We start from the raw sequence: 17,934 nt of genomic DNA, 5'->3' as shown, positions 1-17,934 counted from the left end.
ATTGTATTGATCTGGGCAATCAAGCATGTATTGTTATAGACACCTATTCTTATTTGTCTTAAGAGATGTAAGGCAGGTCTTGTTCATGTAATATGCTTTAGGCTATCAAGTTGGTATTGGAACGAGCAGCTATACTCGTCAACCGGTTTCTTATATGTAAAACAGTCCTATTCAGTTAATGGTGTGGCCTATCATGCAGCTATTAATAAATACGACTGCACATGACGATGATCCATTTATTTAAATGAATATGTGACACAGATATTGAAATTTCATTGTTGCAAACAAGTTACAGGAGTAAGTGCAGTTGTTGCTGTATGTGATGTCCACCACTTTAAACACACCATGGTAAAAAATTATTCTGAGAAATGGTGTAGTTGCTGTAGGTGGAGCAGGTTAACCAGCCTGAATTACTCTGTATAAACTGCCCATTCAATAATTTAACTTGTGATGTAATTATTTTCTAATTATAAATATATAGATGCATGACAGATTTAATATTGGACTCCACAAGGGTAAGACCACAGCTTAAAATCGCATCACGTGATTGCATGAGACCTATAAAAGATCAAAACATGACCTCTCTGTACAAAAAACTTCAATATGGAGCAATCGCTCACTTTTATCAACCTCTAATCCTATTGTTTTATCCCGTCCCGTTCTACAGCATCATACAACAGAATTTCAAAAGCACAAACTAGTGTGGACACGGCAACTTGCTTTCAGATTACCTCTGTCCAGCTGCTACTAGGCAGAGTGGGTGCATTTAGAAGCTGCTGTGCTGTGGAAGTTCCTGACTAGAAGTTGCTTTCTTGATTTGTTTGTGTTACTTGTTGGTTGAACCTTTAAAGTGTTGTGATTTTTGCGCATTGACTCGACTGCATTGATTCCTTTGTCTATTAGGCTATTTTCAATTTGATTTCAGAATTTCACAGAGTGAGTGCATTTTCCCTCCTTCTCAAGGTAAAGAGATAAAGCTCCGGAAGTTGACAAAATCAAATAAACCCAACCTAGTTTAAAAAACTTAAATTTGAAGCAAAAAAGATGCTGGAGGACAGGATCAGATATATGGCACTTTACTCACACCTGATTGCCTCTGCAGATTATACATAACATTTCACAGCACCTGAAATTAACACAAATGAGTTTGAAGTTACAGAGTGTCTCATCCATTTGTGATTAATGTACAAACAATTATCTACAAAGACCAAAAGTAGCAAATAATCGACAGTATGTGATCGCTTTACTGTGTTAAAAGAAAAAAAGGTTTTGTCACAGAGTATCTTTTATATTCTCTTGTGAATATCTATGCATATTTGTATGCACAAACACAAGTGATAATCAGAGGGGAAAACATCTTTGTTACATACCAGGTGAATAAGAGGTTTTCGAGAGAGCTGAGCTGCTCACGCATGTTCTGTTCAACTAAAAAACGAAGGAAAGAAAACAAAATTGGCACAGAAACAAGTTACATTTTGATTGTTAAAATGTGAAGACATTTTTGGAAAGAAATAATTGACCTGTTAAGAGTGTGTTGACTGTCTTACAGAAACCAGTAAAGAGCTGCATGTGCTTTAAGAGAAATAAAGGACTCTAAACTCACATAAAGAACAAGTTCAGTGATAAATAAATGACAAAAAAAATGCTAATAGATAGCTCATTTCAATATATTGACTAAACTTGACAAATAAAACCTCAATGTGAAGTTCAGAAATTGTTTCTTTTAAAAAATGATAATATATCACTGTATAATAATATAAGACTTACATGACTATTATATAAGTGAATGTAGCTGTATGTATTGAGACATCAGTGTGGCTTGAGTCTTCAATGGTCATTTGCATCTTTACACAAAGACTTCAGCCAAGCAACTCTGAGAAGCTTCTACAAAAACAACACACAACTCTTGCATTACCTTTTAACCAGGCTTGGGAAAAAATAAATTGAAATGTCTTTCAAATCAAAATACCTCAACATAAGTGTGTCAATATTATCAACAACATGCAGCAGCCAAACTAAAAAATAAGCTTCCATCAATAGTCCTATTCACCTTATTCTCAGCTGTCGAGCGGGCGCTGCCATTTGAATCTTTTTGTCTCGCGACTTCCGGTCACATTCACTTCCATTCATTTTTTGACGTTAACAACTGCTCGTTACGCTGCTTGATGTTGCAATTTAATATTTTCTTATTATATTATGCTTCTTGGTCTGTGTAGTCATGCAAACATTTGTTTGTTGAGCAAGTAGTTTGGCCATTTTCTGCCGTTTATTATTCCTAGTCATTTCTCCCATATGCGACTGAATCGGAAGTTCTAAGACAATCGCGAAAACAGGCACACTTCCGCGTTTTAGAATAAGGTCAATAAAACAAAAGCAACAAATCAAATGAAGATGGCTAAAGTCAACTTATTTTCCCAATACATCATTATTTCTCTGTAAAACTGGTTTGTAAAGCTACTGAACTTTCCATCCCCCACGGTATGTGTCTTGAGTCTTCACTGCTCTCCACTGCTCATTTGCATCTTTATACCAGCATTAATGGGGGCCAATTGAGTCTTATCCAAACACATTCCAGATCCTGTAGCTCAGCAGGGTTGTATCTATATATTCTGGGTTCCTAACAGAAACGTCATTGGCTTATTTTGCTAAGTAAAGAGAACAACTTTGGATGACAAACTACGATTGTTGATTCCTACATTGGGATCATTACCAACAACAACCTACAAAGAAAAGCCCACTGAGGCCATTTCTCATCCCACATATTCATTGAAGACTGGAAAGGTGAGTTGCACATTCTGAATTTACTCTTAAAAATATCTGATTGCTAACATTATAAAATGTAAAATCTAAACATGTGTGGATGCACTGTTCAACATTGAATTAAAGTTCTTCAGTCATTTTTAAAAGCTTCTATACAACTATTTATTTAGTTTTTTGTTTGTTTGTTTATTTGGTTATGAATATTGTTTTTATCCTGACAAATGGACTGTAGCCCAGTTTCAACCTAAGTTAACCTAGTTAAGTTTCAACCTATTACATATATAAGTTGGAACCTGGCAGGCAGTTTTGGAGAATTTGATGTTTCCCCATTCAAACATACAAAGAGGTGGCAACATCAGTTGAATGCAAGTGAATGAGTTAAAGCTATGGATAAAGAAATGCAATCGTTTAAAGAAAATGCAACCTCGTACCAACCTACCTGAAGGTGAAGATCTGGGGGGGGGGGATTTTTGAAAAATTTTTATTTTTTTCAATTAACATAAAGATTGATGGTCTTACAAATACAAAACAGAAAGCAGATAAAGTATAAAGTGGAAAATGTATCAATAATTCATGACAAAGAGTAAGTAGGGGAAAAAGCTAAACAAAAAACCCGCACTGGGATTCAACTGGAGAAAGGTTTGTTTTAAAGCTTTTACACCAATGTAAACCAACTGATTAAAATTTCAGGTTGTTCATATAATGCTAGATGTACCTGCTGTTGACAATATTATTTTAACCCTTTATACAAAGAAGTAGTATTTTACTCACAATAAGGTCTATTGTTTGAATAAGACTTTATTTGTCCCCGAGAAGAAATTCTTGTCTTGTGCAAAAGAGTGCTACAACGTTGCTGTAAGCAGACAATTAAATAAATAAAACAAACAAAATAATTAACAACATTTGTTAAAGTTTAAATAAAGCAACATTTAAGTGTGTAATAAGTGTTTTAATGAAGGTTTAATTTGTTAAATTGCATGATGTCATTCTATTCTAAATATACATCACTATATAATAGAAATAGAATAATGTTACTTGTTTTAATCAGCTTATTTGTTGCTATTGTTTCTTGCTCGCACTTACCTGATTTATTTTTGTTAATTACTCTCATATAAAGAAACTGTTAAAGCAAGTGTTGAAAAGAAGTTATTTTGTGTCTGTTCATTGTTTTATTTATTTTAAACAGGACATTTTTATTGCTTTGTTAATTTTTACAGGATAAAGTGTCCAAACGCAGAGAATATATATATATATATATATATATATATATATATATATATATATATATATATATATATATATATATATATATATATAATAAGGAATGACTAGTTAAAACATGTAGTAGTAATGAATAGTTTTTACTTGAAGGGCACCTATTTTACCTCCCTTTCATAATTTAAGTCTTTTACGTCTGTAAAGTTTCAGCTTAAAACACCCATCAGATTATTTGTTATACATTTTAGACCGTTGAGATTTTCTGCTTTAAACACTTCGACTTAGTGATTAAACACGTTTTTTAAATTGTCTTAAAATGTTTAGAGTAGAGGATTTGATTAACTCCAAATACGTGTGTCTGTGTATGTCAGAAAGTGGAGGGAGAAATGTGTCAATAAGTCATGACTGCAACAGTAAGTGGCAAAAAAAAGACTTTTATTTTGGCGTGGTGTGTGACGTCACAAGCATGCGCCGCTCCCGCGCTGTGATTTAACTGGAGAAAGGTTTGCTTTAAAGCGTTTACCCTTATATAAAACGATTGATTAAGGTTTTTTTTTAATTAAGTGCTAAATTATGTACCTGCTGTTGACAATATTATTTTAACATTTTATACAACTAAGTACTATTTCACTCACAGTAATGAGATCTGTTGTTTGAATAAAGATAGGATAAACTTTGTCCCTGAGAGGAAATTTGTCTTGTGCAAAAAAGTGCTACACCTATAGAGGTAAAGTTGGTTTTCTATTCACACATTCGTTCATTTAGAAGTCTCTATATTGTTTACCATGTTACTTTGAATATTAGATCTGAATTAGCATGCAAGTATAACTTGAAAACAACATTAGCACTATTTATTTGACTGTGAACAATGTTGTACTTTGATAGTCATTGGCTGCTAATATGATTTCACTATTCAGAGCTTGCAAATAATACTTTTTATGAAATTATATTATTAAGGGGAAAGTCAGAATTTGCGAATATAAAACCAATTTTACCTCTATTTACACGTTGCTGTAAGCAGACAATAAAGTAAATGAAACAAACAACACGATTAAGAACATACCTGAATAAAGTTTCAAAAAAGTTACAGAGATGTAACTGTGTAATAAGTGTTTTAATGAAGGTCTAATTTAATGTTAGTCCATTCTAAATTTACATCAATATATGTAAGAAATAAAGTACTAGCTTTAATCTGCTCATTTGAAGCAAGTGTTGAAGAGAAGTTATCTTATTTCTGTTATTTCTGTTTTGTTCATTTTAAACAGGATAAAGTGTCCAAACTCAGAGAAAAACTCCTGCTGAAGCGACTGATCTCCACACTGTTATAAAGATGGCATTTATTAAAGTAGAAAGTGAAGACCTGAAGATTGAAGAAACATTCACAGTCAAACAGGAAGATCTGCAGGAACAAACAGGTTGACTTTTATTCTCAAAGACCGACGCAGTCATCTGATCCTCATTCAGATATATTTTAATAATAAGAATACTAAATCCATCTTGCAGCCCTGAGTGTGCTGCCTAGTTCTCTTAAATGCACAAAAGCACTCATTAAAAGACAGAATGAGTTTCTTTCGTTACTTGTTCTCATGTTTTTTGTCATTATTTTATGTATTATTAGTCTCCTATTTTCTCTACCTTCTTAAGGTTATTGCTTTTCTTGTTCTCCTACTGTTTGTTAAGCATCCTAGAGCACTAGTACTATATAAAATAAATAAAAACAATCAATTAAAAAAGTTTAACTGAGCTGACACTATTTGACCTACAGTATTCTCATAGAAGATATCTGCTATTACAGTGATAGTTTTGGCTAGAGTTAGAATTAAATCATTATTATAATAACTAATTACCAGGGCTATTGTGTTTAAACAGAGTGTTTCGCAGGGTCTTAAAATGTCTTAAATTCCTAAATCTAAATCTAAAAATGCCTTAAAAACTCTTAAATTTACTGAAATATTGTGTTGTAGGTCTTAAGTCTTTTTAAACAAGTCCTAATTTTCCTTTGTTAATGTTTTGCTACCCAATCTGGCCAAAACCCATTCAATCACCAGCAATCCATCTCAATAAAACTTTTTATTCAAAATTGTCATTTTAACTCGGTTTATCATAATGGTTTAATTATTTTCCTTACAATAATATTTGCATAAATGTGCTCCTTGTATTTACTGCTGAGGACATCGACCTGGACAGATTATTGTGCAAAGATTTAGTTAATTATAGTTTTTAAAACATTTAAAACCTTTGTTTATTTTTTTTATTATTTTTTACATTTTAAAAAAGTTTAGGTTGAAAAGTGTACGGATACAGGTAAAGCTTGTTTTTACACAATATAATTTTTTTTTTTTTGCTAAGAAATATATAAAATACTGTGTTTTTATATTAATTTATTATTGTATTATTAAATGTATTTATTTATTTTTATATATAACATAATTATATATAGAGCAAATAAAACCCTTTTCCATCTGGGGTATTTGAAAAATTCCTTATACTTTAACTCTTCTTGAGTCAAAAATGTTAACCCTGGTTTAAAGTATGTCAGAAAATGTAGATGCTTTAATTTTAAATATGCTGGATAAAATGGACACAAAAAATATTTATTATTTTAAAACATTGAACTACAGTATTCTAAATTATATGACGATTTTGTGGGACGACATGAGACAAAACAAATTATAGTGGAATAACGTTTAGCATTGCACTAACTACAACAGGCCAACAAACTAGTTTAAAAATGACTTTTGCAGTTTAAGAAATGGATTACAGCATGCTGATGATATGCAAACATTTGAGTGTGAAGTTCGTCAGTATTGACCATATTCTTTACGTACCAGCCGGCGCCTTGGAATCGTTTTGCTTGAGACTTTTTTTACAGAATGAATTTTTAGATCCTGAAAACAGTGTAAAGACCCACGCACACCAAGATGTTTTTTGCGTTTTCTGTCGACATTTAACACCTTGTGACTATATAAAGGGCATCAATGTGATGGTGCACACCACACGCAAATCGCCAGGCATAAAAAAAAAAATAATAATTTTTAAAGAAACGCCTCATGCTCGTTTTTTTTTTTTTTTAATTTGATGCGCTGCGTTAAAAACTTCACTAATCAGGTTGGCACTTTTGTTCATGTGCACGGAGCTGCTGAAGTTACAGTAAACAGCCCTTGGAGGCGCTCAAGCTCAAAACTGTCAATGCGAGCGCACATTGAAGAAAATGCCCAGAGTCGATATCAACGTGGAGCTGCTTATTGCTCTGTGAACAATAATCATTTCTCCATCGCTGGAGCTGCTACTTGAACCAGCCATGCTTGTTCGAGTCACTAGTAACTTTAAAGGGCCATAAAACCCCCCGTTTCAGCAGGATGTTTGCATACCTCTAGTTTGGAAAAAGTCAGGAAAGTGGGTGTTTCTTGCTCTGTTTGGGTGGGAGTGTCGGTGGAGGTAAAATAGGCAGGTTTTGAATAAAAAAGGGAGTTGCCTTTTGTGCACGCGCTTCTGACAGAGGACAAACAAACACACACGCAGGGGAGAAAGACAGTGTGTTTAATGACAGTAAAATGTTTGATACTGCAGGTCATATAAGAGAAAAAAACCTCTGCACTTCACTCAAAAAAATGATTTGTTGGACTTACATAAAAAAAAGAGTGTCAAGTGGTTCCACGTAACTGTGTTAAGTAGTTTCTACAAGTAACAATATAGTTGAATGAACAAAAGAAATTCAGGTAAAGTTTACAAAATAATTCTTAGTACCTACAACCCAATTTAGATGTGTCATTATTACATTTTAGTTATATGTATATTTTACTTAGTAATGTTATGTAAAAATTATGAACTTTCAATATGTAAGGTGAACACTTTCTTTTCTTTTTTATTCACTTTTAAAGTATGTGCTCTACAAGTGTAAAACCTAAATAATGAAACATTTTTAGAAACAAAATTAATTTATTTTTTTGCAAGGTTTTGCAACATACAACACCTAAAATCCATAAAATAATTTCAATTTCACAGGTCCTTTGAAACAAATACACAAAAACAAAGGATTTACAGTAAACATTTACAAGGTCTTTCAAAGTGTAACTGGCTTTAAGAATTTGAAATAATCTTAATTTGAAAAATTAAATACATGGAATGTTAAAATACTGCTAAACTCTATTTCTGATCTTTACAAAGAATAGTTAAAGTAACATTCAAACTGGCCTCGATTTTTGTAAACATCCACAAACAGTTGAAATAGCAGTTTGAAGAGGATTTTTTTTTTTAAAAACACTTTGGTCAATAGTGAACATTCTTACAATGTGCTACTTCCTTCAAATATTGTAATAAGAATTTTCAAAAGAAAATGTGTAAGGACATTTTATTTCAATACTGTCATGAAATGCAACATTGCTGATATTTTAAAATGTTTAAGCGATTGTTAAAATATACAACTGGCCTCTTTATGACAACCCCCACCAAAATAACATTTAGTTTCAAAAAGACAGAAAAAAACACGAAAAAAAAAAAGTTTATTATTGACCAAAATGTTATTTTACTATATGCAACTGCAAATAATACATTTTACTTGGAAAACGAAAAGCAAAGTTTAAGGCAGGCAGCATGACACAAACTGCTACAGGGTTCAATTTTGGATATCTGAAATCGTTCGAGCCATTAGTAAAGAAAAGATTAAAACTGACCTCTAATCTTTGTAAATAACCAAACCATTTAGCCATTTAAAGTTGCAGAACTTCATTTAAAACTTTGGTGCCATCAACAAAGATAACATCACATTAATTTTAAAACCATAAAACAATTTAAATGTCACAAAAAAGCTTCTTCCTCTATTTCTTTCATTTGTCCAGAATGATGTACTGATTCAGCCAAGTTTGCTCTTGAGTTCTTCAAGTCCCAGCAACACTTTCTGGAAAAAACTCGGGTGTATTTCAGGTCTGAAGGATAACTAAAACTCAAGCTGTATATTACTCCCAAAAGAAGAGCACAAGTCTTGGTGACATCGCCAAGGTTCTGAAGCACTTTTACTCCCTCAACAATCAGTCCAACACCTGATGGTGGGTCACAGGTTTCTGCACCTTCAGGTCTGACGATGTAGATTATAAATGAGAGTATTGGCCATGTCTCTCTCTCTCTCAGAGTTTTCAAAGCCTGTGTCCTATAAAACACAAAAACAGTACCACTGTTAAGTCAGTTTAATTCCATCAAAAATACAGATTGTAAATTTTGTATCAACTGTCCATTCCTCAATCTTTTACATAACGCACCTGCAGTGACTTACAAAACAACTTTACTGTGTTTGTTAGGGTTAGTCTGTACTTTTGATAACCCCAAGTTAAATATACTTTGTGTATTGATATTCCTTGATTATATTATGTGAATTTATGTGGTGGCACTTTAAACATTCAGTGCTTGAAAACACTTACAGTATACTTCTTCATGAGGTTTTCATAATCTTCATTAAGATACAGAGAAAATGCTCCGAGAATGCAAGCTCTCCATCATTCTGTAGAAGAGACATTAAGTATAAACAATGAAAAAACACCATACTAAAGTGGAAATTATTTACAAGCATCATGAAATACAGTTAACAAACCTCATCAATGGTAGCCATCACTTTCCAAATATTATGCCCTGCAATTCATAAAGATAAAGTTGGTTTTATACTTGGATATAAAGACATTATATTATTAAGGAGAATTTCAGAAAAAGTATTCTTTGCTAATTCTAAATAGGGAAATTATATTAGCATTAAATGACTATCAAAGTACAACATTGTTCAGATTGAATTAGACCTGTGTTAATGTTGTTTAGAAGTCATACATGCATGATAATTCTGATCGAATATTCAATGTAACATGGTAAACAATATAGAGACTGCTAAATGATCGAATGTGCGAATATAAAACCAATGTTATCTCTATCTGCGATTCCTATAGAGGTAAAGTTGGTTTTATATTCGCACATTTGTTCATTTAGCAGTCTCTATATTGTTCACCATGTTAAATTGAATATTCGAACAGAATTAGCATGGGAGTATGACTTGAAAACAACACTAGCACTATTTATTTGACTGTGAACAATTTTGTACTTTGATAGAAATTTACTGCTAATATGATTTTGCTATTTAGAGTTTGCAAATAATACTTTTATGAAATTATATTATTAAGGGGAAAGTCCGAATGTGCGAATATAAAGCCAACTTTACCTCTATGCAATTCCTCCTTCTCTACGGGAGATGCTGGCCAGCTTGCTGGAGTAACTATCCAGTTTTGACATGTTTGAATTAGTGGGACAGAAGTGATTCAACTGAATTCAGCAGCAATCTGTAGATTTAAGACACAAGATTATAGTAAAGATAGCTTTCATACAAGGCACTGTATCACTGTTTCTTAGGTGGTTATGCATGTTACTAAAAATATTTCTGACTCTATATTGCTGCAAGAACACACATGGCATTTGAACTTGGCTAGTGTTACATTTGGATGTAACCCAGTGTTCTCATTTGCTTGGACAGAGGTAAAGTTGGTTTTATATTTGCACATTCAGACTTAATAATAATAAAATTTCATAAAAGTATTATTTGCAAACCCTAAATAGTGAAATCATATTTGCAGCCAATGACTATCAAAGTACAACATTTTTCACAGTCAAATAAACAGTGTTAATTTTGTTTTCAAGTTATACTTGCATGGTAATTCTGATCGAATAACTCAAAGTAAAATGGTAAACAATAGAGACTTCTAAATGACCGAATGTGCAAATATAAAACCAACTTTACCTCTATCTACAGTTAAGATGGCTGTGTAGCACATTCCATGTTTTAAATCTACAGAGAAACTCGGAATAAGTGCATAAAAACACAACTATAATATCTATGCTCTAATCTAGTCGTGACAGTTATTTTGCAGTCTTTGCACTGCCAAATGCTTTCCTTGAGAAACACAAGTCAGTAGAGCTAGCTAAAAATGCTAAAGCTCAAAAGACTCTGAAATACACTGATAACATAAAATAACATCATTCTGTGAACACTTTTCCTAGCGATATTTAACAGTAAAGAGTTATAAAATACTCTTACCTGAAAAAGCCACCATCTTCTCCTCCTCAATGTGCTTTGCACGTTCGTCTGCCTTCTGTTCTGTTCCGGTGCTCCACCCATAGGTAAGCTACGGTATCCGCAAATATCCAAACTTAAGAGGGTTTTGCGATTTACTCCTCAATGTTAAGTTGTCCAGTCAAACCCTTATTAGGTAAAGCCTACAGTACTCAATTTTTGTAGAAATAACATAGTTAACTTGTGTAAATTTAATTACTTTTATGTTTTATGTAATGTGAACAAGGATGGGTATAGTAAAACTAACAATAGGGAAAGTTCATTTTTTTGAGTGTTCTCTGTAACTGAGATGCACTCTGAAAGCCGTGTGTAGGTCACAAACCCCCGGGTTAACATTATTATTTGTATATTTACGTTGTCACTGTCCCTGATGGGACAAACTGTAGTTAACTTTTTTAGATGGCATTTCTGCATCTTGTCGGGTATATAAAATATCTTAATGTCTTATCTAAATGTCTTTATGTAGGTTTTTATCTAAGCATCAGGTCATGCACAAAGACAAGTACAAGTGAAGTTTATTTATAAACTAATCTCGAGGATCACATGCTTATGATTGCTTGCAGCTGGTTTCGCATTACTCAATTTATGATTCACCAATCAGACAATTCCTAAACCACTATAAATAACCTGAGTTCCATGTCACAGCCATCTTCGTTTAGAGAATCCCCCTTCCACCCCTACTCCTCCTTTCCTAGAAGGGTGGCACGATTTCCCAGTGGTTAGCACTGTTGCCTCATGACGTTTCTGTGCAGAGTTTACACATTCTCCCGGTGCTCACATGGGTTTTCTTTCCACTGGCTAAAAACATGCAACTTAAGTTACTTGACTAATCCAAATCGGCACCATAGACATACTCCTAGTAAGTAGTCATCTCTTAAGAACAATAACTTTCTGTTCATTAGCTACTACAGAAGAGTTCTCGAGAACTCCCCTTTCGTCTTGCAAATGGGAGCCCTAGGCTCGTTAAGTGTAAACTTTTGAAATAAATGAAATGAAGTAGTAAAGTATGTCATCTTGCCATCTCATCATCACTCCAGTTTACAGCAAACATGGCATTAAGCATTTGCATGTGCTCACTCATTCATTTTCCTTCGGCTTAGTCCCTTTATTCATTAGGGGTCGCAACAGCGGAATGAACAACTAACTTCTCCAGCATTTATTTTAAACTGTGAATGCCCTTCCAACTGCAACCCAGTACTGGGAAACATTTGTTATATAACATAATTTATCTACAATAATTCAAACTCAGAAATATAGGCGTAAGTTATGTGTACTTGCTATGAACATGCAGTATTTGTCTCAATCAGGTCTTCCAAGCAAGTTACAAATGTTTAAATCCAGTGAAAGATGCATATGAGGGAACACAACATGAATAATCTAGAGCGAGTGCATTTGATCATCTGAATTTAAAGCCACAGGCACAAAAAGAGCTTGGTTTTCCTCTGACCGCCAAAATTATATTTTCTTCAAGGTATATAATCTGATTTTGAACTAAAACCTCAGACGCATTCTGAGAACACCAAAGACTTATTTTACATCTTGTAAAAAAAGGCTCATAAAAGGAACTCTTTAAAGGGATACCATTTTACTCTCATGTTTACATGTGGTTTTAAACCTTTGAGTTTCTTGATTCTGTTGAACACAAAAGAAGATATTGTGAAAAAAATTCTGGCTTACTTTGTGTTCCATAAGAAAGGAAATGTTTAAAACCACATGACGCAGAGTAAATGGTAAGCTCATTTTTATATCTGGATGAAACATCCATCTTTTGCTTGTCACTTTGTGTCTTCGTACTAAAGTTAACGTTTTTTTTTTTTGTTTTTTTAAGACCTGATGGTGTTGAAAGAATAAGCTCATGAACAGAATGAAATGGAAGAGAAACTCCAAGAAATAACGACTGATGAAAAACCTACACTAACTAAAAAAACTTCATCACGTGGAAGACCTCGGAAATCCAAATCTGCGTGTAATTTCGGCAGTAAACAGAGTAGAAAGAGTTTTAGTCAAAAGTCAAACCTTGATGTTCACACTAGGGAGAAACCTTACACCTGCGAACAGTGTGGAAAGAGTTTTGGTCACATACAAGGCTTTAAAAACCACATGAGAATTCACACTGGAGAGAAGCCTTTCAGTTGTAAACAGTGTGGAAAGAGTTTCACTCAAAAGGCAAACCTTGATGTTCACATGAGAGTTCACACGAAGGAGAGGCCTTACACCTGCGAACAGTGTGGAAAGAGTTTTACTTATAAACAAGGCTTTACAACCCACATGAGAATTCACACTGGAGAGAGGCCGTACACATGCCAACAGTGTGAAAAAAGCTTCTATCATCCAGGAAACTTTGCGGTGCACATGAGAATTCACACTGGAGAGAGGGCGTATACATGCCAACAGTGTGGAAAAAGCTTCTACCAATCAGGAAATTTTGCAGTGCACATGAGAATTCATACTGGGGAGAGGCCGTACTCTTGCATCCAGTGTGGAAAGAGTTTTAAACAAAATTGCACCCTTGAAGTCCACATGAGAACACACACTGGAGACAGAAGTTTTATTTGCACACACTGTGGGAAACGTTTTTCTCAAAAACATGACCTTAACATCCACATGAGGATTCACACTGGAAAAAAACCTCACACATGCACACAGTGTGGGAAAAGGTTTACTCAAAAAACAAGTCTTGACAACCACATGAGTATTCATACTGGAGAGAAACCTTACAGATGCACAGAGTGTGGGAAAACTTTCCCACATAAAAGCTCACTCAAACACCACATGAGAACTCACACTGGAGAGAAGCCGTTTGCATGTACTCAGTGTGGAAAGCGCTTCACAACCAAAGCTAGCCTCAAGAACCTCATGGATGGTCACACTGGAACCATAGTGTTGACATGTGATCAGTGTGAAAAGAGTCTCACACGCAAAGAATCCATCAGGAAACACATCAGGAAGATTAACACAGGAGAGGACCCTTTTAGATGCAGTGAGTGTGGAAAGGGCTTTAAACGTAAAAGAAGCCTCAACACTCACCTAAAGCTTCACAATGGAGAGCAGAGTCCCCAAAATTGAGGCCTTGTCCACACAAACACGGGTATATTCAAAACAGCAGCTTTTTCATGTAGTTTGGCTGTTCATTCAAGTGAAGTTTATTTATACTACTTTTGAGAGGATCACATGCTTATGATTGTCTACGGCTGGTCCTGCATTAGCCAACACATGATTTACCAATCAGATGATTCCTGACTCACTATAAATAACCAGAGTTTCTTACCAGGACAAGTGTGAACTTTTGAATACATATCAAGTTTTCTGAAGATGAAACCCTTTGAACACCTGCAGGGCTGCAAGAACCCAAAATAACTATATGTTGATAGATTGTATGACTTGTTTCATATGCAAACAAGTATCTGCATCTGAAAAGGTGTGAACCAAATGACCTACAGGAACTCAAGAGTTGTGACCCAACCAAAGAAGTAGGCTGATCTTCGAGGGTTACATCCTTTGTTATAAAGTAATGTCTCACTTTGGGTTAAGTTACCAACGAGTTAACATCGCTGCTGAGGAACTGCACTATTCATTGTCTTCGATAAAGTCTTCTCCCCGTAAGAGTTTTGGTCAGCTTACTTATTTTATGTATTGAAGTCATCTATGTAAAAATTAATTAAGCTGTATTACTCCTCTTCCCATCTACATTGTGCCACCACTCAAGCTAGATTAGCAACACCTGTGTTTTGCCCTATAAAAGTTTGTGTGTAAAAAGCTAGTGTGTTCAGTCTTGAGCCATTTCTGCCCAGTGCTCGCCCGATTCTCTTGAGAAGCTAAGTGACACTTTATTTTTATTGTTGTTGTTGTTGTTGTTGTTTTTTTTACCCTTGTGTCAGATTTGTTTTGCCTGTTCACTGGAAGCTCTGCTTCCGTCATTTCTGTTGTACTTTGTATTCTATTTTTCAAATAAAGATCAGTTGTTTCTGAAGCTAAACGCCTCAAGTTCCCTTTTTAATTTTGTGCTCTTGGGTTCATATGTTGAGGAGTTAGCTCAGCTGGGACAAGCCCCAGCTTTGAGTCCAAGAAACTGGGTTCAATCCTCAAATGAAACCAACACATAACATTCTATACATTGACAAGACATGCAAGAACGGTTAAGCCAAATACAGCAAAATCTAACAATGTGTTTCAACCTATTATGAACCGATAACCATATTTGTGCACATTCCACACTTCCGAATTGTTTATTAATTTACTTATCAAACATCAAATGAGGCATCCAGGGTGATTTTGCGAGCCCTTTTACTCACTCTGGAAGAGTACAGTTCTTGAAGTGTTGGCGGGGAAGTGCCAGTAGCCGCATTTCCACTATCGGGCCAGTGCGAGCCAGGGCTTTTATCGGGCCGGGCCAATCGCCCGGGAGATGAGTAATGAGGCCAAAATTATGTTGCGTTTCCACTGTCGGGCTAGTAGTCGCAGCGCGTCCCCAGAAAGACCCACGAATTAAAAAACAAATTAAAAACCATTAAAATGAAGACAACCGAAACAAACAAATGACACGTTACTGTACAGCAGTACATTATATGTTTATAAGCACAGACCTGTGTATTACCATTTGTAACTGATCTGCTTTTCACTCAATAACTTCAAATGACACCAAGCGCTGCTTTCCTCCACTTTATTTAGTCCTGCAGAAGACAATTTAACACAAACACGTTGTCTTTTGGCTTTACTGCACATTCCACCCCCTCATCAATACAGAGCAGCATTGTGAGGTCGAATGAATTATTTTCTTAATAATTGATGTAATTACATTTGGTAAATTTGACAATTTATACACAATTACACACATAATCTCTTATAATTTTACACTTTGAGAAATTATCAATTTAAAATGTATAGGAAAACACTTTTTTCCTCTACAGTTACAACAAAATGAAAATTTCTTTATCATTAGAAACCAGACTTAACTAGATACAAAAATGTGTAAAAATTACGCACAACAGAGCCACCTGGTGGACAAAGTTCAGCGTTTCTCCCACTGTAGGAGACCTTTCACTAAGTCTCTGTGGCGCAATCGGTTAGTACGTTTTGCTGTTAACTGAAAGGTTGGTGGTTCAAGCCCCCCCAGGGAGGAGTTAAGCATTTTGCTGCCTTGCAACTGCTAACACGTGCACTGGGCATACATCATGAGCCATATTCTGTCCAGCGTTGCAAGATGAAATAAGGATTAAGCAGAAGATTTTCATGGGTAGGGAAGGTATTGATGTAAACGCTAACTAGCTCGTGAACAAAGTTCTTACCAGCCTGGCTAGCTCAGTCGGTAGAGCATGAGACTCTTAATCTCAGGGTCGTGGGTTCGAGCCCCACGTTGGGCGTTTTTGTGACCTTTTTGTCTCTCTTTCAGCAAACTTTCATTTGGGTTCATGTAGCAGACCTTTAGAGACAAAGTTCAGCATTTCTACCACTGTAGGAGACCTTTTACTAAGTCTCTGTGGCGCAATTGGTTAGCGAGTTCGGCTCTTTACTGAAAGGTTTGTGGTTCAAGCCCATCCAGCGATGAGTTAAGCGTTTTGCTGCCTTGCAACTGCTAACATGTGCACTGGGCATAGATCCTGGGCCACATTCTGTCCAGTGTTACAAGATGAAATCAGGATGTGGCAGAAAATTTGTATGGGTAGGGAAGGTATTGATGTAAAGAGTGTCTAGCTCTTGAACAAGGTGCTCACCACCCTGGCTAGCTCAGTTGGTAGGGCATGAGACTCTTAATCTCAAGGTTGTGGCCTTATCCCCCACGTTGGGCGCTTCTGTGACCTTTTTGTCTCTCTTTCAGCAAAATTTCAATCGAGTTTATATAGAAGACCTTTAGAGACAAAGTTCAGCATTTCTGCCACTGTAGGTGACCTTTCAATAAGTCTCTGTGGTGCAATCGGTTTGCACGTTCGGCTGTTAACTGAAAGGCTGGTGGTTCAAGCCCACCCAGAAACGAATTAAGCATTTTTCTGCCTTGCGACTACTAACATGTGACCTAGGCATAGATCCTGGGCCATATTCTGTCCAGCGTTGCAAGATGACATCAGGATTAAGCAGAAAAATTTTCATGGGTAGGGAAGATATTGATGTAAATGGTAACTAGCTCTTGAACAAAGTCCTCAACGACCCTGCTAGCTTAGTCGGTAGAGCATGAGACTCTTAATCTCAGGGTCGTGGGTTCGAGACCCACGTTGGGCGTTTCTGTGACCTTTTGTCTCTCTTTCAGCAAACTTTCATTCGGGTTCATATAGCAGACCTTTAGAGACAAAGTTCAGCCTTTCTACCACTGTAGGTGACCTTTTACTAAGTCTCTGTGGTGCATTTGGTTAGCGTGTTCAGCTGTTACCTGAAAGTTTGGTGGTTCAAGCCCATCCAGTGACGAGTTAAAAATGATCCTGCCTTGCAACTGCTAACATGTGCACTCAGCATAGATCCTGGGCCATATTCTGTCCAGCGTTGCAAGATGAAATCAGGATGTAGCTGAAAATTTGTATGGGTAGGGAAGGTATTGATGTAAATGGTAACTAGCTCTTGAACAAAATCCTCAACAACCCCGCTAGCTTAGTTGGTAGAGCATGAGACTCTTAATCACAGGGTCTTATGTTCAAGCTCCACGTTTATGTGACCTTTTTGACTCTCTTTCAGCAAACTTTAATTTGGGTTCATATAGCAAAGTTCAGCGTTTCTACCACTGTAGGTGACCTTTCACTAAGTCCTTGTGGCGCTACCTGGATCAGGATCGTCTGTCTCAGCCTCTCTCCTCGTCCAATTGTTGCGCTTGCTCTCCATTGTGAGAATGGACGAGAGCCAATCACCGCACTCGCTCTCCATCGTGAGAA

The 17,934-nt window shown here is 35.6% G+C and overlaps 1 protein-coding gene, 1 long non-coding RNA gene, 1 other non-coding gene and 1 pseudogene across 4 annotated transcripts; 2 read left to right on the top strand and 2 right to left on the bottom strand.

Annotated features, from left to right (window-relative positions):
• The first annotated feature begins 2,631 nt into the window (after positions 1-2,631).
• Positions 2,632-15,050, top strand: LOC110437815 (uncharacterized). The gene is made up of 3 exons (XM_087250450.1): positions 2,632-2,781; positions 5,244-5,393; positions 12,909-15,050. Exon 3 carries the CDS (start codon positions 12,950-12,952, stop codon positions 14,144-14,146), a length of 1,197 nt encoding a protein of 398 aa, XP_087106576.1. The 5' UTR covers positions 2,632-2,781; positions 5,244-5,393; positions 12,909-12,949; the 3' UTR covers positions 14,147-15,050.
• LOC101886247 (uncharacterized) lies at positions 7,898-11,094 on the bottom strand. The gene is made up of 5 exons (XR_015484319.1): positions 11,045-11,094; positions 10,175-10,292; positions 9,563-9,600; positions 9,393-9,472; positions 7,898-9,124 (listed from the first exon to the last, which is right to left on the bottom strand). It is a non-coding gene; the product is annotated as an uncharacterized LOC101886247 (long non-coding RNA).
• Positions 14,764-15,050, bottom strand: wu:fa10h04 (annotated as a pseudogene). The gene is given in 1 exon segment (NR_023324.1): positions 14,764-15,050. The product of NR_023324.1 is annotated as a wu:fa10h04 (transcript).
• Positions 15,051-16,367: 1,317 nt separating this feature from the next.
• On the top strand, positions 16,368-16,440 carry trnak-cuu (transfer RNA lysine (anticodon CUU)). Its single transcript has one exon. It is a non-coding gene; the product is annotated as a tRNA-Lys (tRNA).
• Positions 16,441-17,934: the final 1,494 nt, after the last annotated feature.

Source organism: Danio rerio, chromosome 4 (assembly GCF_052040795.2).
Source record: "Danio rerio strain M-AB ecotype USA chromosome 4, GRCz13ab, whole genome shotgun sequence".
NCBI classification, from domain to species: domain Eukaryota; kingdom Metazoa; phylum Chordata; class Actinopteri; order Cypriniformes; family Danionidae; genus Danio; species Danio rerio.
Note: the sequence above shows the minus strand (reverse complement) of the source record. Positions and strands in the feature narration are given on the sequence as shown.

Excerpts from the sequence above, each read along its gene's own strand:
- LOC110437815 (XM_087250450.1), top strand. The coding sequence starts at position 12,950 with ATGGAAGAGAAACTCCAAGAAATAACGACTGATGAAAAACCTACACTA.